The 24,001-nt window shown below is 43.1% G+C and overlaps 1 protein-coding gene across 4 annotated transcripts in view; it reads right to left on the bottom strand.

Moving 5' to 3' along the window:
• Window positions 1-24,001, bottom strand: part of BRCC3 (BRCA1/BRCA2-containing complex subunit 3) — a 48,337-nt gene that overhangs the window by 11,646 nt on the left and 12,690 nt on the right. For 3 of the 4 annotated variants that reach the window (XM_036305412.1, XM_036305415.1, XM_036305413.1), the window contains 7 exons: window positions 15,649-15,768; window positions 11,864-11,951; window positions 9,291-9,379; window positions 5,720-5,775; window positions 3,118-3,249; window positions 2,230-2,273; window positions 415-584 (listed from right to left, as the gene is read on the bottom strand). In XM_036305412.1, the coding sequence (XP_036161305.1) occupies window positions 433-584; window positions 2,230-2,273; window positions 3,118-3,249; window positions 5,720-5,775; window positions 9,291-9,379; window positions 11,864-11,951; window positions 15,649-15,768 (681 nt within the window). In that variant the 3' untranslated portion in view covers window positions 415-432. The remainder of the gene's footprint in view (window positions 1-414; window positions 585-2,229; window positions 2,274-3,117; window positions 3,250-5,719; window positions 5,776-9,290; window positions 9,380-11,863; window positions 11,952-15,648; window positions 15,769-24,001) is intronic. The other variant, XM_036305414.1, reaches the window with a different exon arrangement.

Here is a 24,001-nt window from a genome sequence, read left to right on the forward strand (position 1 = left end):
AGTGGATAGAGCGTCTGCCTGCGGACTCAAGGGTCCTGGGTTCGATTCCGGTCAAGGGCATGTACCTGGGTTGCGGGCACATCCCCACTGGGGGGCGTGCAGGCGGCAGCTGATCGAGGTTTCTCTCTCATCGATGTTTCTCTCTATCCCTCTCCCTTCTTCTCTGTAAAAAATCAATAAAATATATTTTTTTTAAAAAAACCCTTTCATAGTCTCCTTAAGTCATCTTGTAATGCTCTTTGTAGGCTAGTTATAGGGAGAGGGTTCATTAAGCCCCAATGAAACTTTTAGGAAGATGTCCTGTGTTTATTCCATGCATAAAACTCATCCACTGTGATATAAAAAGAGTTGCTCCCTGTTTGGCTATATATGAGGTGTGTGAATTTTCAGACCATTGAAAAAAAAGTTTCTTACTTCATTTTGTCTCCCACTTTATTCTAGAGAAGAAAGTTCTTGCATAAGCTCTTCCTTTTCTTGTTCCAACTCCTGCAAATGATGTTGGTTTTGCTCCAGTCTGTCCTCCAACCACTGTAGGAGAGGTCCGCTGACTGCTGACATCTGACTGCACAGGTTCTTGGTAAACACTTCAATAGGAAAAACACAGATGAGTAACATGCCACCCCCAGCAGCTCACCCCCCAACTGTGAACGCAGAAAGAAGGGGTTGGAGGAGGAAGTAGAAAAAGTACAATAAGTAGGACTGGCAGACAATTTTGTACGGCCATCCAGAGGAAAGGCAGAACAGCTGAGCCAAGGTTACCTATTCTGAGGCATTCCTGAACACCCCTGGACGCATGGGCCAGAGGGAAGCCTAGCTAAGCAGAGAGCGGAAAATGACCAGCTCTTTATTCCCTTAGATAGAAATGATGGGACCAATACACTAAGCCAGTGGTCGGCAAACTGCGACTCGCGAGCCACATGCGGCTCTTTGGCCCCTTGAGTGTGGCTCTTCCACAAAATACCCACTTCTGCGCATGGGCCACGAAGTTTCAATCGCACTGTACGTGCGCGCCCGCACATGGATTTTGTGGAAGAGCCACACTCAAGGGGCCAAAGAGCCGCATGTGGCTCGCGAGTCGCAGTTTGCCGACCACTGCACTAAGCCATCTCTCTCTTTTCCTCTCAAAGTAATTACCTGTAACACTTAAAAGCCTCCCCTTCTTCCTCACTGGTGACTTTGTCAGCCACTGGGGAAGACTGCACAGAATGGCCTGCGACTCAGGACTAGAGAGGAAATGTGGGTGGGTAGCTGTGTATGTTGGGGAAAGGTAATTTTGTACATTGTATTGAGTTTGCTGTTTCTTGGCCTTGTATAGGGATTCCTTCTATATTTATTGGCATGAAACAATTTCCTTCCTCGTGCCCTCCCTCCCTTTCATCTGTCTTTCTGTCTGTGTTTCTATCCAACTCTTTTGATTCCCACCCACCATCATAGGCTGGTAGTGGTATGCTAGAACCAACTTCGACCAGCTCATGAGAGCCAACTGTTGACATTTCAAAAAGTTTGTTACCTGATTGAAGCCATATTAGTTATTTGAAATTAGCCATGAAGAGCTATTATACCATGGAAACTGGCAAACACACCAAATCAGGGACCTCCGCCTCCCTGAGAATTGGTTATTAAACATGTACCAGCACACCACTGAGGGGGAGTCTCTCATAAAACTTGTCCCTGTCTTTTCTCCAGTCTTACTTTAGGCAGCACTTCTATTATCTGAGGGTATAAGGCAGCGGTTCTCAACCTGTGGGTTGCCAACTTCTGGGTCGCAACCCCTTTGGGGGTTGAACGACCCTTTCACATGGGTCGCCTAAGACCATCGGAAAACACATATATAATTACATATTGTTTTGTGATTAATCACTATGATTTAATTATGTCCAATTTGTAACAATGAAAATACATCCTGCATATCAGATATTTACATTAAGATTCATAACAGTAGCAACATTACAGTTATGAAGTAGCAACGAAAATAATTTTATGGTTGGGGGTCACCACAACACGAGAAACTGTATTAAAGGGTCGCGGCATTAGGAAGGTTGAGAACCACTGGTCTAAGGCATTTGATAGAAAAGGTGAGAGCAGGATTAATGATTGGCAAAGCTTTTGGGAAAGGAAACGTGAGGATAACTTGTACCAATCGCTTCAGTCACTTCAACTAAATTTGCTTCTGTCAGCTGAGTATTCCAGAGATGGATCACTGCCTATAAACAAGAAAAAAGATCTTACCTGAGCCATTATGGATCTTGGTTACTGAGTCCAGATGTGTAAGACTAAAGGGATAAAATAGTTAAGGTTAGCAACAAAGCAGCAGTGGAGGGAAAACAAAATGGTCATGGACTCTATACCAAAATGATACACTGTGCCAGATCTCTGCAATCTGGACTAGATGAATATGTATAATTTAAATTCACATTATGGTTAAATTTTGCATGATTTTTGAGACATGACTTTATTCAGAACTTGAATATAACTCAAAGAGATATTTTTTTAAAATCCTCACCAGATGATATTTTTCACTGATTTTTAGACAGAGTGGAAGGGAGGGAGAATGGAGAGAGAGAGCGCGCAAGAGAGAAAGAGAGGCAGAGACAGAGAGAAACATCGATGTGAGAGAGACACATCAATTTATTGCCTTCCGCTCAAGCCCCAACTGGAGTCAGGGGTGGATCCTGCAACCAAGGCATGTGCCCTTGACTGGGAATAAAACCTGTGACCCTTTGGTCCACAGGCTGATATTCTAACCACTGAGCAACTGGCCAGGGCTCAAAGAGATAATTTTGAAATTACTGTCTCTCATTGAAGCCTTCACATAGTATATATTTATTGGGCAAGACCCAGTGCTTGGCATCAGGGCTAAGATATTGCAGTTTATTATTTTTTTACAACCCAAAAAGTGTCTGTGCACTTGGAAGATCCAAAGTGCTACAAGAGATAAACAATTGTTAATGAGATTGTTATCAGACAGTGTGAGAAACTTTATAATCAGAGACTGCTATGAAGCATGCTCCACAGAGAGGTAAAAGGAAAGAGCTGAGCTGCTAAGATGAAAGGAGAGAAGAGGACAATAGGGACTGGCCCTTAGAAGTGGAGAAGAGAAGTGAGGAAGCTTCCTACCTGTGGATCCTCCTATATGCATCCTGCTCTTCTTGGCACAGGATCTTGGGCAGCTCAACTGCTGATTCAAGGCACACTTTTCCAATGCTCACATGAGGTACAATATGGATTGGGATTTCAATTCTCTCATACCTGCAAGACAATCAATTCAAGTCAGTTTTTGTTTGTCTGTCTCAAGCTTTTTGAAGTATAATTGACAATAGGAATCTTATATAATAAAAGGGTAATATGCAAATCAACTGAACAGCAGAACAATGGGTCGCTATGACGCGCACTGACCACCAGGGGGCAGATGCTCAATGCAGGAGCTGCACCCTGGTGGTCAGTGCACTCCCACAGGGGGACCACCACTCAGCCAGAAGCCCAGAAGCCAGGCTCATGGATGGTGAGTGCCTCCACGGCAGTCGGACATCCTGAGGGCTCCCGGACTGCAACAGGGCACGGGCTGGTTGAGGGACACACCCCCAGTGCACGAATCTTGTGCACTGGGCCTCTAGTTATATATATTTAAGGTTTACAAATTGATATTTTGATATATATACACTGTGAAATGATTACCATGCTCAAGCTAATCAACATATTCATCACCTCACAGTTATCGTTTTTGTCATGAGAACACTAAGATTTACTTTATTAGCAAATTTCAAGTATGTAATATAATAGTTTTAACTGTAGTTATCCTGTTGTACATTAGATCTCTAGAATTCATCCTGAAATTTTGTATCCTTTTACCAACACTTCCTCATTTTCTCCTCCACCACCCCACCCCTAACAACCACCATTCTACTCCCTGCTTCTATGAGTTTGACTATTTTAGATTCCACATGTAAGTGAGAGCATGTAAGATTTGCCTTTCTGTGTCTGGCTTATTTCATTTAACATAATGTTCTCCAGGTCCATCCATGTTGCTGAAAATGGTATATATTCATACATATACACACATCACCTTTTCTTTATCCGTTTTTTTCCACTGATAGACATATGTTTCTTCCAATTTGTTGCTATTTCAAACAATGCTACAATGCTTTAATAATAACTTAACAATTATTATAAGAAAAAATTTAAAACATTCTTTGCTTCTGTTTCCCAGTTAGATAATCAGCCTGACTTTCATCTTTGCATCCTCAGTGCCTACCCTGATGCTTGGCATACAGCAGATATTAAATTAAGATTTTTTCTAATTTAGGATTAATTGAATTTAAATGAGGAAGCTAACCAATGCAAACATTGGAATGAAATACTGTAATTCTACAGTTAAGTTTATGGCACAGCAAAGACAATAGTCTATACAAATCTATAGTACTCCGCATACTTGGTCTTTGATTTACAATTCACCAGAAAAAGGAAAAGTAACAGTGCAACTCAGAAGAGATACAAGAAATGCTGGACAGGCCCAGCCGGTGTGGCACAGGGTTGAGTGGAGACCTCTGAACCAGGATGTCACTGGTTTGATTCCCAGTCGGGGCATGTGCTCAGGTTGCGGGCTCGATCCCCAGTAAGGGGTGTGCAGGAGGCAGCCGATCTCATCATTGATTTTCTATCTCTCTCTCCCTCTCCCTTCCTCTCTGAATTCAATAAAAATATATTTATTTATTTATTTATTTATTTATTTTTAAATATATTTTATTGATTTTTTTACAGAGAGGAAGGGAGAGGGATAGAGAGCTAGAAACATCGATGAGAGAGAAACATCGATCAGCTGCCTCCTGCACACTCCCACTGGGGATGTGCCCGCAACCAAGGTACATGCCCTTGACCGGAATCGAACCCGGGACCTCTCAGTCCGCAGGTCGATGCTCTATCCACTGAGCCAAACCAGTTTGGCAAAATATATATATATTTTTTAAAAAAAGAAATGACAGGACTGTGAGGGTGTAATTGCAATTAAAAGACTGCTTGTATGACCCTAGCTTTCTAGGTCCCCAATACCCAAGATGCTAAAGAGATTCTAACTCCTCACAGAGATGTTAGTGGAAATAAGTAGACTATAGAATTCTTAGTCTTACCAGTGAGAGAAATAAAATGAAACAAAACAGCCCTAACTGTTTTTGGCTTGCTGGATAGAGTGTGAGCCCATGGACTGAAGGGTCCCAGGTTCGATTCTGGTCAACGGAGTGTACCTCGGTTGCAGGCTCAATCCCCAGCCCTGATCAGGAGGCATGCGGGAGGCAACCAATCAATGTGCCTCTCTCACATCGAGGTTTCTCTCTCTGTGTCTCTCCCCGTCCCTTCCACTCCCAAAAAATCAAAAAAATCAATGGAAAAAATATCCTCAGGTGAGGATTAACAACAAAAATAAACAAAACAATCGCCCTAGCCAGTTTGGCTCAGTGGATAGAGCGTCGGCCTGCGGACCGAAGGGTCCCGGGTTCGATTCCAGCCAAGGGCACATACCTGGGTTGCAGGCTCGATCCCCAGTAGGGGGCGTGCAGGAGGCAGCCAATCAATGATTCTCTCTCATCATTGATGTTTCTATCTCTCTCTCCCTCTTCCTTCCTCTCTGAAATCAATAAAGAAATATATTTAAAAAGAAACAAAACAATCAATGTCCTGGACTAGAAATTAGCCCATCAATACATACGTACATCTCTGCCATACTTACTCTGAGCTCTTTTGGGCCTGAATGGATTGAAAGCAAGTGTAGAGTACCCGGCCAGTCTACAAAAAAATAAATAAATAAATAAGAAAGATAGGTCACACAGAGAAGGATTAATTTTGAAAAAGGTATAGCAATGTTGTGGACTCTAACCTCAAGTTCAAAGAGCACTCTGAAAGTGGAAGGTTAAAAGAGATCACAGAGATGGAATATGCCATAAATCAGCTTCTGTAAGTATCATGTAACTAACTCAACACACAGTGGCCACAATCACATGGATGGACCTGGAGAGCATCATGCTAAGTGAAATAAGTCAGTCGGAGAAAGATAAATATCACATGGTCTCACTCATTTGTGGAATATAATGAACAACATAAACTGATGAACAAAAATAGAGCCAGAGGGGGAAAGTAATATTTTAGAATATAATAGAAGTAATCCTGTTATTTGCAGATTTTTAATATTTCCTACAACTTTTTTGATATCATACTATGTTAGTACAGTTTTGGTAATATTATTATACTTAAAATCCTTTTTTTCTTGAAAAATTAATGTTCATTGCATGTAATATTATATTTAAGGTAGTTTTTCTCGAGTAATTGGTGTTTACTGTATGTAACATTATTATATTTAAAATCATTTTTGTGAGATATTGTTTATTGGATGTATTATATTTAAGATTGTTGCCGAAACCGGTTTGGCTCAGTGGATAGAGCGTCGGCTTGCGGACTGAAAGGTCCCAGGTTCGATTCCGGTCAAGGGCATGTACCTGGGTTGCGGGCACATCCCCCAGTGGGAGATGTGCAGGAGGCAGCTGATCGATGTTCCTCTCTCATCGATGTTTCTGACTCTCTATCTCTCTTCCTTCCTCTCTGTGAAAAATCAATAAAAAAATATAAAAAAAAAAAGATTGTTTTTCTTAAAATATTAATGTTTATTGCATGTAACATTATTATATCTAAAATCATTTCTCTTGAAGTAAAAAAAAGTTCTCATTTGAAAAACAAAAAAAAACAAAACACACAGTGGCCACAATCAAACATCTGCTCATATGATAGTAGAGAACTGCTCACAAACATGAGAACCGAGAAGCTAAGAACCAGAATATTCAAACTGCTCTGTTGGAAACCAACACACTTATTCAATAGCCATTTATAATGACAACAAATAAATTTATGATGACAAAACCAAAAGCATTTCAAATAAAGTATAAAGTTCAAAATACTGAACTTCACTTTGCGGAAACGTGATTTTATGGCCCAGCCAACATGGCTTAGTGTTTGATTGTTGACCTATGAACTAGGAGATCATGGTTTGATTCCGGTCAGGTCATATGCCTGGGTTGTGGGCTCGATCCAGTGGGGGCTGTGCAGGAGACAGCCGATCAATGATTCTCTCTCATCATTAACGTTTCTATCTCTCTCTCCCTTCTTCTCTGAAATCAATAAAAATATTTTTTCAAGGTGATTTTATGAAGAATATTCATTGTTAACATAGATTCTGAGAATATAACTGATGAGCTAATGATAGGACTCACTTGATACTGTTGGCAAAATTCATACCAACAATGTTAAAAAGTACTTTTCTTTCTGTTTGAATGGACATCTAGCAAAATCTCTTTACATGAACATAAAATTCAAACAGAAGCACTCTAAACAGAGAGTGGCAAGACTAGCCATTGATCAAATTGCTTAACATCTCTGAGCTTCAGTGTACTCATCCATAAAATATGGATAATAATGGATCCTCATTGGCTTGTTATCAGGGTTAGAGCATATTTATGTAAAACACCTAATAAGTATGTGCCATACAATAAGATAAATGGTAGTACTTGTTACTATTATTAGCCATCAAAATATATTCAGAATCTGGACACTTCACATTGCCTCTATTCCTACCACTATGGTCAAACCTCCATCATTTCTTGCTAGATTACTGTAATATCTTCTTAACTTCTTTCATGGATCCATGGATTCCATAGCTCCCCCCACCAATCCCACCCTAATGCTAATGCAAACCTTATGCAAATTATTATTAACACAGTAACCAAAAATTTCCCATCATCGTAATAAAAGGCTAATATGCAAATAGTCATCATGCCATCATGCAAATCAGCAGGGACCTGAGGCTGTGTGGCACCGGGCTGGGGTGGGGACCTGAGGCTGTTCCCCCTGCCTGGCGGGGCTTGATGTGGGACCCGAAGCCACGCCCCTGCCCTGGCACCTGGGCTGGGGCACCTGAGGCTGCACCCCCTGCCCTGGTGCCGGGACGTGAGGCTGCGTCCCCCGCCCGGCGGGGCTTGATGGGCATGGGGCCAGCCAAGTCTTGTTGTCGCCCAATGGGGATAGGGCCAGCCAGACACTTCTGTTATAGAGAAAGGATGAATAGCAATATTAAAATATTTCCTCTAATTAATTCCCTTTTAATGTGCATGAATTTCATGCACTGGGCCACTAGTTCAAACATAAAATCACCCTCTAGTGCAGTGATTTTCAACTGGTGTGCCACGGCACTCTGGTGTGCTGCAAGGATTTTTAAAACATGCAATATCTGACTAGGCACTGACCTCTTTTCCCTTAGAATTCAAATAAAAAATGACAAAAGCTGCCCAGCTGGCATGGCTCAGTGGTTAAGCATTAACCTATGAGCCAAGAGGACATGATTCAATTCTTGGTCAGGGCACATGCCTGGGTTGCGGGCTCGATCCCCAGTAGGAGACGTGCAGGAGGCAGCCGATAAGTGATTATCTCTCATCATTGATGTTTCTATCTCTCTCTCCCTTCCTCTCTGAAATCAATATATATATATGCTTCCCACTCGCCTCCCACCGGGGGTTGAACCTGCAACCCAGGCATGTGTCCTTGACCAGAATCGAACCCAGAACCCTTCAGTCCACAGGCCGATGCTCTATTCACTGAGCCAAACCAGCTAGGACAAAAAATATACATATATTTTTAAAAATGACAATAGCCAACACAACAATAGCTATTTGGTATGAATGATCAAAATTATATCTATTTTATTTGTCAGATCAGCAAAAAAATATATTTTTTGGTGTGCCACAGAATTTTAGTAGTTAGTTAATGTGTGCCATGAAATTAAAAAAAGGTTGAAAATCACTTCTCTCGTGGCTTCTCAACTCAAAGTCAAGGCCTTACAAGATCTGGTCCCTGTTATCTTTCAGACCTCATGGTAGGATAACCAAATGAGTTATCATCCAAACCAGGACTCTTCCAAGAAGTAAATCAACTGCATAGGAGATGGGGATATTGGGGTAAAACTGGGGCTGACAGAGGCATATGGGGACATGTGGTCACGGTCTTCCTCACTCTGCTGCAGCCACACTGACTCCCTTGAACATGACACACTCACCTCAGGTTCTTTGCACTGGCTATTTCCTCTGCCTGGAACGCTCTTCCCCCAAGAAATCCACAAGACTTGCTCCCTCACTTTCTTCAGGTCCTGACTCAATGACCTTTCTCATTGAAACCTTCCCTGGCCACCCTATTGAAATTTCAAAAAGATTTTTCTCTATTCTGCATGCACGCACGCATATGCAGGCACACACACACAATACCTTTGTGTTTTTATCTTCTATGAAACAGGAAAAAATAAGTCCTACAAAGCCTTGATCCATCATCTGGTACATGGCTTGTGTGCGAACATCTGTAAATAAAAATCAAAATCTGCTGTCAGTATCTCATAGTCATAAAGATTTAAAAGTGGTATACAATCCTCCCAAGATTCAGATTCTATAGGCAGAAAAGGAATATATCCTCAGTACAATATGGTTGTCAAAGTATTAATATTTCACTAGGTCAGAAAAATACTATGGGATGTCTGCAATTAAATTAGAAAACTTATTAATAACTCTAGGCTGCCTACCCCAAGACTAGCCCTCCTATGAAACGTAGCATAGAAAAAGAAAAATGGAAAACTTAAATTAGCCCCCAAAACTTGATAATTGCTTCTAGGGGACCCAAAGAGAAAGGAGGGCACTGGAAAGAAACAAAAAGATTTCCTAGAGTCCAGCCACCATGACTCAGTGGTTGACTATTGACCTATGAACCAGGAGGTCACATTTTGATTCCCAGTCAGGGCACATGCCTGGGTTGTAGGCTTGACCCCCAGTGGGGGGCGTGCAGGAGGCAGCCGGTCAATGATTCTCTCTCATCATTGATGTTTCTGTCTCTCTTTCTCTACCTTTCTCTCTGAAATCAATAAAAATATATTTTTAAAAAAGATTTCCTAGAATAAATTTTTTGATGGATAGCTTCTGGGGAAGTGAATATATTAGACTTGATACTAAAAAACAGAAGCATAGGCCGAAACCGGTTTGGCTCAGTGGATAGAGCGTCGGCCTGCGGACTGAAGGGTCCCGGGTTCGATTCCGGTCAGGGGCATGTGCCTGGGTTGCGGGCGCATCCCCAGTAGGAGATGTGCAGGAGGCGGCTGATCGGTGTTTCTCTCCCATCGATGTTTCTAACTCTCTATCTCTCTCTCCCTTCCTCTCTGTAAAAAATCAATAAAATATAAAAAAAAAAAAAAAAACAGAAGCATAGACCTATTACAGAGGAAATTCTTTTTTTTTTTGCATTATCTTTTTTTTAATCTTTAATTTCTTTATTGGTTAAGGTATTACAAATGTGTCCTCATCCCCCCATTAACCCCCCCCCCCATGCTCTCATCCTCCTGTTGTCCGTGTCCATTGGTTTGGCTTATGTGCATGCATACAAGTCCTTTAGTTGATCTCTTCCCCTTACCCCCACCCTCCCCTACTTTCCCTCTGGGGATTGATAGTCTGATCGCTGTTTCTCTGTCTTTGGATCTGTCCTTATTCATCAGTCTATGCTGTTCTCTATAGTCCACAAATGAGTGAGATCATGTGATATTTATCTTTCTCTGACTGGCTTATTTCACTTAGCATAATGCTCTCCAGTTTCATCCATGCTGTTGCAAATGGCAAGAGTTCCTTCTTTTTCACTGCAGCGTAGTATTCCATTGTGTAGATGTACCATAGTTTTTTAATACACTCATCTGCTGATGGGCACTTAGGCTGTTTCCAAATCTTAGCTATTGTAAATTGTGCTGCTATGAACATAGGAGTGCATACATCCTTTCTGATTGTTGTTTCTAGTTTCTTGGGATATATTCCTAGAAGTGGGATCACTGGGACAAATGGGAGTGAGCAGGGCCAGCGCCTTCAGTGCATGGCAGCCACAGTGATGGGAGTGGGCTGCAGCAGACAGGAGACTGGGGACCATGGTGGGAGGGACCGGGCAGGGGTGCAGAAGATGGGCCAAGACCCACCCCTGTGCCCACCACAGCCTCACGGCCCACAGTTTCTTTCAAGCTGCACAAATTGGTGCACTGAGCCCCTAGTCTGTTAAATAAGAATAAACATCATCCCTACATTCACAGGGCTTTGTATTTTTAAAATTGCAAGATTTTTTAGCACAAAGCCTAGCACATCAAAGATATTTCATAAGCATTCCTGAAGCATTGTTGAAGAACGGCTATCTGAGTCTGAAAAGGATTACTGTCCATACCATCCCACCCAAAGTGCTTTTCTCAAGATCACCAATGATCTATTCTTGGCCCTCAATTTACCCGATTGTTCCCTCCTTAAATCTGTCTTCACTTGGCCTCCCACTCCCACTCTTCCCCTCTGTCCTCTTACCTTCGTGGCTGATCTTTTCCAGTCTCTGATCTTGTTGGATCCTTCCCATCTTCCCACTCCTGACATAGTGGCATACCAAGGGCTATACTCACTCCCTGGGGGATTTCATCCTAGTTCCACGGCTTCATACCTCATCTCTACACTAACCACTCCCAACTCACCCCCAATAAACTCTAGTCCCACACTTCTACCCCAAACTCCAGAATCATATATGCAATTGTCTACCTGACACTTTGCCTTGGTTGTCTGACTACAGTGTCGCTCATTCAAGATGGAGTGCTGAAATTTTATCTCTATTAAAAATACTCAACATGATGTAAATCATTACTTTTAAAACATAGCACAATAAAAATCAGGAAACCTGTTTAAGGATAGTTAAATTTTGCTTGAAAGCAACCATAGCTCACATAATGGAAAAGGAAAATCATATTCATGTCTAAGAACAATAAACACTGCAAGCCCCTACTTACCAACATGTGAAGGCCAAACAGTTATATGAGGATGGGAGTGATACCAGCCCACCACTCTCATGGGACGACCTGTTAGTTCAGCCAACCTGTGTGTCTGTCAAGGTATTTTCAACTTGTGGGAATAAAAGCAGTGATGCTGACAAGGGCTCAGAAAGCATCCTGAGGTTGAAAACAAACCGTTTACAATTTAATGTCAATAAAGAATGAAGTAAGGTTGATACCCAGAATTTCCCAGACTTCCCATTTAAAAACAAAGGAGTCTCTCTCTCTCTCTCTGAAATCCACTCAGTTCCCATTATTGTATATAGTTACATTCTCCTTAGCTAATGTTTGATCACTGAAATACTTATCACTGCGCTGTCTGGAAAAACTTTTCTAAATCTTTGGAAGTCGCTTACATTATTAACTGGAGTACAGTGGGGCCTTGACTTACGAGTTTAATTCGTTCTGAGACCGAGCTCGTTAAGGAGCTCGTTAACTCAAATTACTCTATCAACTCAATGCAAAAAATCGGCAGAGAAACAGCTGGTATCTCAAAAAACTCGTTAGTCGGGACACTCGTCAGTCAAGGCCCCACTGTACTGTTCTAACCTCTCTCTCTCGCTCGCTCCATCCTACTCCCATTTTTGAGAAATACAAGATTTTAAAAATTCATTTGCTTTCTCTCTGGCAGACTACCCATGTCAACAATAGCAACCAGGGTGGTTTTGTTACAGGATAGTAAGAAGCTAGGAAAATTGCAGGGCAGAAGGAATAGGGAAACTGAGACAGGAAAGTTCAAACAAGGTCAAAGCTTGTGGGCAATTTGCAGCTGGCCTGCAAATAACAAGCAATTATCTTCCCCGGCCAAGGACACTTGAGAGCAAATGGTTAAAATCCTCCCTAAGGAAGGAATGCAGGAAAGGAGGGGGGAAGGGGAAAGGAAAGAAAGGACCGTTTTACTCCCTAAGCAGAGAAGCCAGGAGTCTCAGGGCTTGGAAGATAAAATTGCCCCGTGCTTCTCATGAATTCTGGGAAGGCCACAACAAAGTTAAAAGGGACCTTGAGAATCAATCTAAACCAAGATATTCAACAAGAGAATCTTTGAAACCTATAGACAGGAGGGCATATAACGCCTAGAACCCTTGCCAGGTACTCACTTTTCCGGGTTAGCCGGAAAAGCCCATCTGTGCTCCCAGCTGGTAGAAATGAAAGGGATTTGCTCGCCTTGCTTCTTTAATAAGTTCGCTTGCTTGAATTGCTTCAATAAATTAGCTTTATCACAATGCAATCATCTGCAGTTTTCTCATTTAAATTCATTTCTTTGAGAAGACAAGACTCGAGGTTGGGGACAGCCCTCTCCCTCTGGTGTCTGTGTGAGGTGCCTGTCACATGTGCAGAGATCAAATGAACCTAGTTCCGTCTCCCCATTTGTCTAGAAATAGCCCCCAAAGGAATCTTTTCCTCCTTCGTTCTGGAAATAAAATTTGCCTATAATTCTGAGGCTCTAACTTGAGATAAGAACCCAACTCAGAGCCCTTGGCCAGTTTGGCTCAGTGGATAGAGCGTCGGCCTGCAGACTGAAGGGTCCCAGGTTCGATTCCGGTCAAGGGCATGTACCTTGGTTGTGGGCACATCCCCAGTGGGGAGTGTGCAGGAGGCGGCTGATCGATGTTTCTCTCTCATCTCATTGATGTTTCTAGCTCTCTAACCCTCTCCCTTCCTCTCTGCAAAAAATCAATAAAATATATTTGGGGGAAAAAAAGACTATTGCTGCTAAAGTGCAAAATGCTGGCTCACTTCCCTGCAAATTACATTAAAAGACGATAACACTTTTTTATACGACTGAGTCTAAGAAAGAATACTTTTTAAGTTATCTTTTTATTTTTCAGTCGCCAAGAAAAATTACTTAACTGCTCTGAGCTCATTTCTTCAGCTGCAGATGGGGGAGTCCAGCTCACACAGTGAAGAGTAAATGAGGTAATCCAAGCAAGGAGCATCTTGCCTGGCACGGAGTAAATACTTGATAGACACTCACAGTCATGTCAGTACATTAACACGCAACAATGTGTCCAGCCATTCCTCTCCCGCTTTGAGAATGGACTCCTTTCAGTTTGAAGTTACAATCCATAATCACAATCAACACACATCTTTTCTGGGAATTTTATTTGGGGTGAGTTTGTCTTTGTTTGCTCGAATACCAATGAATGGGCTTTCTGCTTCTGGCTCAAACGGAAGAAGAGGGACTGGACTTATCTCCTGCCTGAGACAAGCAAACAAGCTGGATTATATGAAACAGGAAGGCCAACATATGGGAAACAAACAAGGTGAGCCCTTGAGAGAATGTCCAGGCCACAGAGCAGGAAGGGGAACTGAGGTGCAGCTCAGCCGGCTCCCTGGGCTTAGGAGATGGATCGCACAGTCCAGCAGCTAGAGTTGGCAGGGCGGAGGACTGAGAAGAGAGCAGTAGAGGGAAAAACTCTTGCATATCCAGAGGGTCCCTCTGGAGTATTCCACAGACCACTGATCAGCACAGTCTCTTCGTGAGGAGACTAGATGAGGTATGGAGTCCAGATCATAGGAAGCAAATGTCCCATTTGACCATTCTTTGGTTGTACTTTACATGGAATATTGCATTCAGTTCTCAGCAGTGCATTTTTATTTTTTTTTTGTTTTGTTTTTTTAAAAAATAATATTTTTATTGAGTTCAGAGAGGAAGGGAGAGGGAGAGAGAGATAGAAATATTAATGATGAGAGAGAATCATGGATCGAGCCTGCAACAGGGCATGTGCCCTTGGCTGGAATCGAACCTGCGACCCTTCAGTCCGCAAGCTGACATTCTAGCTACTGAGCCAAACCAGGCAGGGCGAGCATTGCATTTTTTCTTTTGAGAGGCAGCCTCAAAAGAGAATGTTTCCAAACAACATAGACCAAGATAGTAAAAAGCCTAGAAATTAAATGATACTAGGAAAACTGGGGAAGCGGGGCATAAGGGACTGAAGAGGGGTGGAGAGAGGAGGACGAAGGGACTCCTCATAGAGTTCATTGTCATAGGATTTGACCTTGGGATCTTTGGGCATTTAAGAGAAGGAATGTTAGAAATTTCTAATTCTTCAATAAAAGCCATACAAAAGGAGAAGTGGACAAAAATTCTGATTAACCACCCAGCCAGTGTGGCTCAGTGGTTGAGCCTCGACCTATGAACAAGGAGGTTTGATTCCTGGTCAGGGCACATGCCCGGTTGCAGGCTCCATCCCCAGCGTGGGGCATGTAGGAGGCAGCCGATCAGTGATTCTCTCTCATCATTGATGTTTCTTCCTCTCTCTCTCTCTCTCTCTCTCTCTCTCTCTCTCTCTCTCTCTCTCTTCCTTCCTCTCTGAAATCAATAAAAATATTTTTTAATTTTTTTTTAATTCTGATTAACCAAGCAATTGGATCTAAGGGGCAAATATGAAAACTGGGAGTCACCAGGAAGAAAGCCTGTGAAACCTCCTCCTTAAGCAGGCTAAGGTAGCAAACAGAGGGACCTGGCTTAGAAGCCCCAGAGCACATAAAAACTTCTCATCAAGCCCTGACCAGTTTGGCTCAGTGGATAGAAGGGTCCCAGGTTCAATTCCAGTCAAGGGCATGTACCTTGGTTGCAGGCACATTCCCAGTAGGAGGTGTGCATGAGGCAGCTGATCGATGTTTCTATCTCATCGATGTTTCTAACTCTCTGTAACTATCCCTCTCCCTTCCTCTCTGTAAAAAATCAATAAAATATATTTTTAAAGAAACAACAACTTCTCATCAACCAATAAGGATATCTCCGCCTCTGTTGAGGCCGCAGATAACTGCTCTGGCGAAATTTCCACTCGGTCCTTCCTCTTATCAGAACGTCGCAAGATGATGACAGAATGGATGTGAACAATTCTGACGGTGTCAACCTAAGGAAAAATCCACAAAAATGTTTACTTCTGTCTCTCTCCAATAATATCTCCCTCTGCAATTATAGAATTGCATTGTATTACATTATCAGGTTAAAGATTCCATTTTAGAAAACTGATATTCTCCCCGCGAATGATTGAATGTTTCAAATAAAAGACATCTAACCTCACCATATACATTTCAAAACAAAAAAATACTAAAGCTAATATTTGCATCAAGGAAGGGCTTTTTGAATGATCAACTTAAAATCATCTGATTCACAACTATGTGTGAGACACACAAAAGAAGGCAATTTCCACAGTGCTGAAAATTCAAATGTTTAAAATGCTAACAGTCTGGTTGAGCAAGTATATTAATTCACTACATTATAAAATAATGCAGTAAATTAATGCTACAGAAGCTCAAAGGAAAGGAGTCACTTAGATTAAAAAAAAATCTTCATAGAAAAGGCAGATGAGCGTTCATATTTCCTGACTGCTGTGTGTGTGCACACGCATGTGTTTGTGTGTGTGCATGCATGCGTGTGTGTGTATGTGTGTGTGTATAGATAGAATTTCTTAAGATTTCAAATGCATGTGGGTGATATGTTTGGGAGACAAGTTGGCCAACTGATTTAAAGAGAAAACTTGAGATGGAATGGCAGATAGTAAGGCTGAGAAAGAAGGTTAAAGTAAAAATGTGCGGGACCTCAAATGCCAACCCATGACCTGCAGGATGAACCAGACAAAGGAAAATATTTCAGATCGCCTGGACATGAAGGGATGATAACGTACTGGACTAACTGTATGGCAGAGATGGAAGAAAGAGATATGAGATTCATTAAGAGGGAAGAATCCACAAGATTTGGTAGCTTATGGGCCATGGGTGATAGAAGACAGGACAGTGTCAAGGATGACTCTGAAGTTTTAAAGTTGAATGGTGAAACAGGAGGCAGATCTAAGTTTAGCAAGGATCAGGACGGAAGGAAGGAAGGAAGATGAGCGTGTTTTCAGATGAGTTGATCTGGGATGAGAGGATGCAAATAAAAGCAAGGAATAGTGTGGAGAGGCACCCCAGAGGTCCAGGCCTAAATCAAGGGAGGTACCCACATTTTGGATGGAGTACAATAAGAGGAGCCAGGAAGGAAGACAGAGGAGTCAAAACCAGAACAATGAAATGGTTCAAAAGTTTCAAGGGGAAAGATGGGTGTGGCATTGCCAGACGTTGCAGGGACATGGGTAAAATCTAAGAGGAGATTTTTAAGTAAGCTACAGACCTACACAGTGCAATACAGCAGCCATTATACACATGTGGCTATTGAGCTTGAAATGTGGTCCCCTTTCATGCCTTTGTCTACCTGGTGAACTCTCTCATAGCCTTTAAATTCCCTTTGATGAGCCTTTAAATGCTCATCCTATAAAGAATTGATCATTCTCCCTTGTCATACGTTTTTTAATAATACAAATACACATCTTTGCTAGAGTTTATGTCATGTGGTGTTCTCTTGGTTAACACAATTTCCTCCTCTACTAGAATGTAAGATCCTAAGAGCAGGGAACATGTTTTAGTTATGTTTTAACCCCAGTGACCATACAGTGTCTGGCAGGCACAGAGTACACAATATGGAAAATCAAAAGCAGAGACAGAAAGACACTAGACCTTCGAAGGAGCAACAAGAAAAAGAACTGACTTTTCATTGTAGTTTTGATTTGCATTTCCCTAATAGCTAGTGAGTCAAGCACCTCTTCATATATCTGTTGGCCATTTTGTATGTCTTCTTGTGAGAAGTATCTGTTCAGGTCCTCTGCCAATTTTTTAATTGGATAATTATTTTGCTGTTAAGTTGGATGAGTTCTTTCCAGTTTTTGGATATTAACACCTTGTCGGAGCTATTGTTTGCAAATATCGTCTCCTATTCAGTTGGTTGCCTTTTTGTCTTATTGGTGGTTTCTTTTGTTGTGCAGAAGCTTTTGAGTTTGATAGTCCCATTCATTTTTGTTTGTTTGTTTTGTTTTTACTTTCTTTGCCTTTGGGGTCAAATTCATAAAATCTTTTCTAAGACCAAAGTCCATAAGTTTAGAACCTATGTTTTCTTTCTGTGTAGTTTATTATTTCAGATCTTATATTTAGGTCTTTGATCCCAACACCATTCATTTTTTTAATTTTTAATTTTTGTTAAACCTCCCTCCTGAGGATATTTTCCCCATTGATTCTTAGAGCAAGTGGAAGGTGGGGAGAGAGAGAGAGAGAGAGAGAGAGAGAGAGCGAGAGAGAGAGAGAGAAAGAAACATCAATGTGGGAGAGACACACTGATGGGTTGCCTCCCACATGCACCCCCAGGGGGACTGGGGATCGAACCTGCAATCCTTTGGTGCATGGGGCCCACACTCTATCTAACCACTTCAAAACACAGGCCAGGCTTCCCAGAACCATTTATTGAAGAGGCTTTTTTTTCTCCATTGTACCACCTCACATCTGTTAAAATGGCTATTATCAACAAGATAAGTAATAACAAATGTAGGAGAGGATGTTGAGAAAAAGGAACCCATATTCACTGCTGGTGGGAATGTATACTGGTACAGCCACTATGGAAAACAGTATGGCCCGGCCGGTGTTGCTCAGTGGTTGACATGAAGCTATGAACCAGGAGGTCATAGTTCAATTCCTGGTCAGGGCATATGCCCAGGTTGCAGGCTCAACCCCCAGTAGGGGGCGTGCAGGAGGCAGCCAAGTGATTCTCTCTCATCATTGATTTTTCCACCTCTCCCTCTCCCTTCCTCTCTCTGAAATAAATAAAAACATATTTCTTAAAAAAGTAAACAGTATGGATGTTCCTCAAAAAATTAAGAATAGAGTTACTATATGCCCCAGTAATCCCTCTCCTGAGTATCTACACAAAAAAATTGAAAACATTTATTCGCAAAGATATATACATCCCTATGTTCATTATAGCATTATTCATGGTGGCCAAGACATGAAAACAACCAAAGTGTCCCTCAATAGATGACTGGATAAAAATATAGTACATATATACAATAGAATACTACTCAGCCATAAGAAAAAATGAAATACTGACATATGCAACAACATGGCTGGGTCTTGAGACTATCATGCTAAGCAAAATAAGTCAGAAAAATTCAAGAACCATATTATTTCATTCATGTGGGATATAAAACTGAAAGCAACAAATGAACAAACAAGAGAAACAAACAAAAAACTCATAGAAACCGACAATAGTATGGTGGCTACCAGAGGGAAGGGAGGTGAGGGGTAGTAAAAGGAAGGTAAAGAGGGTAAAAAATATGGTGATGAAAGGAAACTTGACTTTGGGTGGTGGACACACAATGCAATATACAGATGATGTATCATAGAAATGTACTCTTAAAATCTACATAATTGCATTAACCAATGTCACCCAAATAAATTTAATTTTTAAAAAAGAAAAAAGAGCTGACTTTTCAACAGAAACAATCAAAGCCTAAAGAGAATGAATACAACCTTCAGAATTGAAGGCAAAATACAGATACGTACATATGCAAAAAGTTGAGAGAATTCATTATCAGCACAGAAATACTAAAGAGAGTTCTTCAGGAAGAAAGAAAATCCCAGCTATGAAGGAAAGAATAAAGAACACTATAAAGAGTAAAATATGGCCCTGACTGGTTTGGCTCAGTGGATAGAGCGTCGGCCTGCGGACTGAAGGGTCCCAGGCTTGATTCTGGTCAAGGGCATGTACCTTGGTTGCGGGCACATCCCCAATAGGGGGTGTGCAGGAGGCAGCTGATCAATGTTTCTCTCTCATCGATGTTTCTAACTATCCCTCTCCCTTCCTCTCTGTAAAAAACCAATAAAATATATATTTTTTAAAAAAAAGAGTAAAATATGTGTGTAAATGTAAATGAATACTAATTGTACAAAACAGTAATAATAATGTCATGTGGTGCGTAAAATATCCATAGAATTAAAATGCATGACAGCAATAATCCAAAAGGTGGGAGGGTGTAAATGAAATTAAAGTGTTCTTAGATTCTAGTATTAGCAGAGAAATAGTAAAAAAAAAAAAAATCCATTTTTATTAGACTAACAAGTCAAGAATATATATTATAACTAGGGGCCCGGTGCACGAAATTCGTGCACTGGGTGTGTGTGGGGCGGGGGGGAGTGTCCCTCAGCCCAGCCTGCCCCCTCTCACATACTGGGAGCCCTCAGGCGTTGACCCCCATCACCCTCCAATCGCAGGATCAGCCCCTTGCCCAGGCCTGATGCCTCTGACAGAGGTGTCAGGCCTGGGCAGGGGACCCTCATTTCGCCCCATCACTGGTTCTGCCCCCAGCCCAGGCCTGATGCCTCTGGCCCAGGCATCAGGCCTGGGCAGGGGACCCCCATCACCCTCCGATTGCCTGATCGGCCCCTTGCCCAGGCCTGATGCCTCCGCCAGAGGCGTCGACCCCCATCACCCTCCGATCGCCTGATCGGCCCCTTGCCCAGGCCTGAGGCCTCCGGCAGAGGTGTCAGGCTTGGACAGGGGACCCCCATCTCCCCCCGATCACTGGCTCTGGCCCCCGCCCAGGCCTGAGGCCTCTGGCCCAGGAATCATGCCTGGGCAGGGGACCCCCATCTCCCTCTGATCGCTTGCTCCACCCCCCGCCCAAGCCTGACGCCTCTGAACCAGGCTTCAGGCCTGGGCAAGGGGACCATCATATCCCCCCAATCCCCAGCTCCGCCCCCCACCCAGGCCTGACGCCTCGGCCAGAGGAGTTGACCCTCATCACCCTCCGATCACCAATCACCGGATCGGCCCCTTGACCAGGCCTGAGGCCTCCGGCAGAGGTGTCAGGCCTAGGCAGGGGACCCCCAGCTCCCCGCGGTTGCAGGCTCCGCCCCTGCCCAGGCCTAACGCCTCTGGCCTAGGCGTCCGGCCTGGGAAGCGGGGACCCGCAGCTGCAGCGGCCCCCCGATCGTGGGCTCCGCTTTAGGCCCAGGCAAGGGACCCCTAGCTCCCGGGACTGCCAGCTTCGACCGTGCCCAGCTCCCATCGCTGGCTCCACCCCTACTTCCTGCTATCACTGGCCAGGGCGGCAAAGGCGCCTGATTCTCCGATCATGGCTGGGGGGCAGGGCAAAGGCGGCCCTGGGGCCGCCTTTGCCCTGCCCCCCAGCTCTTAGCTCCCCCCTGGGTTTCCGATCACTGTCAGTGGCAGGGGGCTTCTTCCTGCTTTCCCTTTCGCCTCCCTGCATTGTGCCTACATATGCAAATTAACCACCATCTTGTTGGCAGTTAACTGCCAATCTTAGTTGGCAGTTAATTTGCATATAGCCCTGATTAGCCAATGAAAACGGTAGCGCTGTACGCCAATTACCATTTTTCTCTTTTATTAGTGTAGATATGTAGGATAAGCACTAAAAGGAAAGTAAAAGAAGGTTATAACTAATTAATGGAGGATCAAAGTGGAACAATAAAATACAGTTAATGCATCCAAAAGAAGGCAAGAACAGAAAAGAACAAACCAAAGTGGGTCAAATAGAAAGCAAAAAGATGGAGCAATAACCCACATATATCAATCATTACAACAAAGGTAACTGGACTAAATACTCCAATTAAAAAGATTATCAGGCTGGATTATCAAAACTATATGTTCCTAATAAGACACACTGTAAATATTAATACACAGAAAGGCTAAACATAAAAGAATGGAAAAGATATGCCATGCCAACACTAACTAAAAAGATAAGGTCCCTGAATTCTCGTGAAGTTTAATATCTACAGTCAAATCTCGTTTCTCGAACCTCTCCCATTTCCAACATTCGGTTCTTGACCAAGTTGTTCAGAGAAAAGGTCTCCCTTGTCAAACCAAACTTCCACTGACAATCCTTTCAAGCTTATAACTCAGCATGACCAAAAGCATCTCTCTCAGGCAACAAAGGAAAAAATGCTTTTGTTGCTGGAGAAATCAATGATTAGCAAAATTTTAAAACATAAAGAGGCCCCAAGAGTGCCAATGTTGCTAAGGAGGTGAAAGAAACTGATCACAGGCAATGGAAGAGGTAGGAAAACTGCTGCTGATTTGGATGAAGGAAAAGCAGCTAGCCAGGGACAGCACTTGGGAGGCAGTGATATGTGAACAAGCAAAGATGCTGCATGCTGACCTGAAAGACATCCCTGGACCAAATGCTAAAAGTGATTCCTTTAAGGCTAGTAGGGGTGGTTCGATAAACTTAAGAAAAGAAGTGTTTATTTGTAGATTAAACAGTAAATTAGACATGTACGGTATATAAGAAAGGTTACAACAAGGAATCATTTGGGGGTCTGGAACAGATTAAGTCTACTTCTAATGGGTGAAAATGATTCCGTTTTTGAACAAATCACTTCTCGAACAGCCTTCTGGAACAAATTAAGTTCGAGAACCGAGGTTCCACTGTATTTGGATGTTACAAACTGACACAGAATTTAAGATAAGGGAATAGACTCTTGAAAAATAAAATTATGTCAATAAGATTGGAAATGCATTTTAGTAGGAGCTGATGCCAAGGGTGAATATTCTCTTTGTCTCTAGTCAGAAATGGCTGCAGTATCCAAGAATAGTGAGCAAAAGAAATTCAGGATAGAATGGCAAGACCAGGCCAGGAATAGATGAAAAACAAAATAAAACAAGCATAAATAAAGGCTACAAAGGACTAACAGGTGTCCTTGAAAAGCACAGGTAGCTGAAGGGCCAGAGGAAGACTGTTATGGTCATAGTCACGTAAGTAGTAAGATATTCCAGTTTGGCTAGATCGGCCCCTACACCTTTTCAGTCTTGGAATTAAGATACTGAAACCAGTTCCTTTTGTTCCTGTGTCTTGGTATAGATCAACGGTTGGCAAACTATGGCCTGCCTGGGCTGCTTTGGGCCAAATCTGACCACATCCATTCATTTATGTATTGCAGCTGCTTTTGTGCTACAATGGCAGAGCTGAATAACTGCAACAGAGACCACATGGCCCACAAAACTAAAAATATTTTCCACCTGGCCCTTTCCAGAAAGTTTGCACCCTCTGGCGTGGCTTTCCATGGGTAATGGGCACATAACACTAATTTCCTATTGTAGAGGACATACATTCATTCATACAATATGTATTTATTGATTATATACTATATGGGAGGCACTATAGAGTAGCCTAAGTGTACAATGATAAACAGGATACAGTAGTGACATCCAGGAAGAGAGACAGGGAAACAACTCCACAACAACATATAAGCACTGTAATAGATATGCTCAAGGAGCTAGGGTAGCACAGAGGAGGCTATTTAACCTAGCCTACAGGTCAGGGCAGGCTACTTAAAGGAGGCAAGTGGCACCCAGGCTGAACTGCCAGGGATAAGTTGTTAACCAAGCGGAGAAGAGGGAAGCAGTCCATGCATAACAACCAGCAGATACAAGGAGTGAAACGGCAGAGCATAATGTGGAAACCGACATAATTTACCATGGTTAGAACTTGGATCCATGTAAAGAAATCCTATCTAATAATAGACAAACATGGTAATTAACCATACCTTGGACACGCTTCCCATTGGCTAATCAGGATGATATGCAAATTAACTGCCAACCAAGATGGCGGCTAATTTGCATACTACAGGCAGGGCGGGACAGCGCTATCCCGCCTGCCCCCCTGCCATCCGGGCCTGCTATCTGTGACCGGGGCGGCAGGCAGCCCGTATGGGACCCTACCCAGGGCTGGCCGGCGGGACCACAACGATCTGCCACTGGACACGCCCACAAACGGCCCTCTCGCAGGGATGCGTGGCTGGCAGGTGCTAATGTACTGATCAGCCACTGGCTGCGCCCACAAACAGCCTTCCCGTGGGGATCCTGGGTTGGCAGGTGCTAATGCACTGATCCACCACTGGCCACACCCACAAACGGCCTTCCCCTGGGGATCCCAGGTTGGCAGGTGCTAATGCACTGATCCGCCACTGGCCACACCCACAAACGGCCCTCCCATGGGGATCCCGGGTTGGCAGGTGCTAATGCACTGATCCGCCACTGGCCACACCCACAAACGGCTTCCCCTGGGGATCCCGGGTTGGCAGGTGCTAATGCACTGATCCGCCACTGGCCACACCCACAAACGGCCCTCCCATGGGGATCCCGGTTTGGCAGGTGCTAATGCACTGATCAGCCACTGCTGCGCCCACAAACGGCCTTCCCGTGGGGATCCCGGGTTGGCGGGTGCTAATGCACTGATCAGCCACCGGCTGCACCCACAAACGGCC

Source organism: Myotis myotis, unplaced genomic scaffold (genome assembly GCF_014108235.1).
Source record: "Myotis myotis isolate mMyoMyo1 unplaced genomic scaffold, mMyoMyo1.p scaffold_m19_p_4, whole genome shotgun sequence".
Lineage (NCBI taxonomy): Eukaryota > Metazoa > Chordata > Mammalia > Chiroptera > Vespertilionidae > Myotis > Myotis myotis.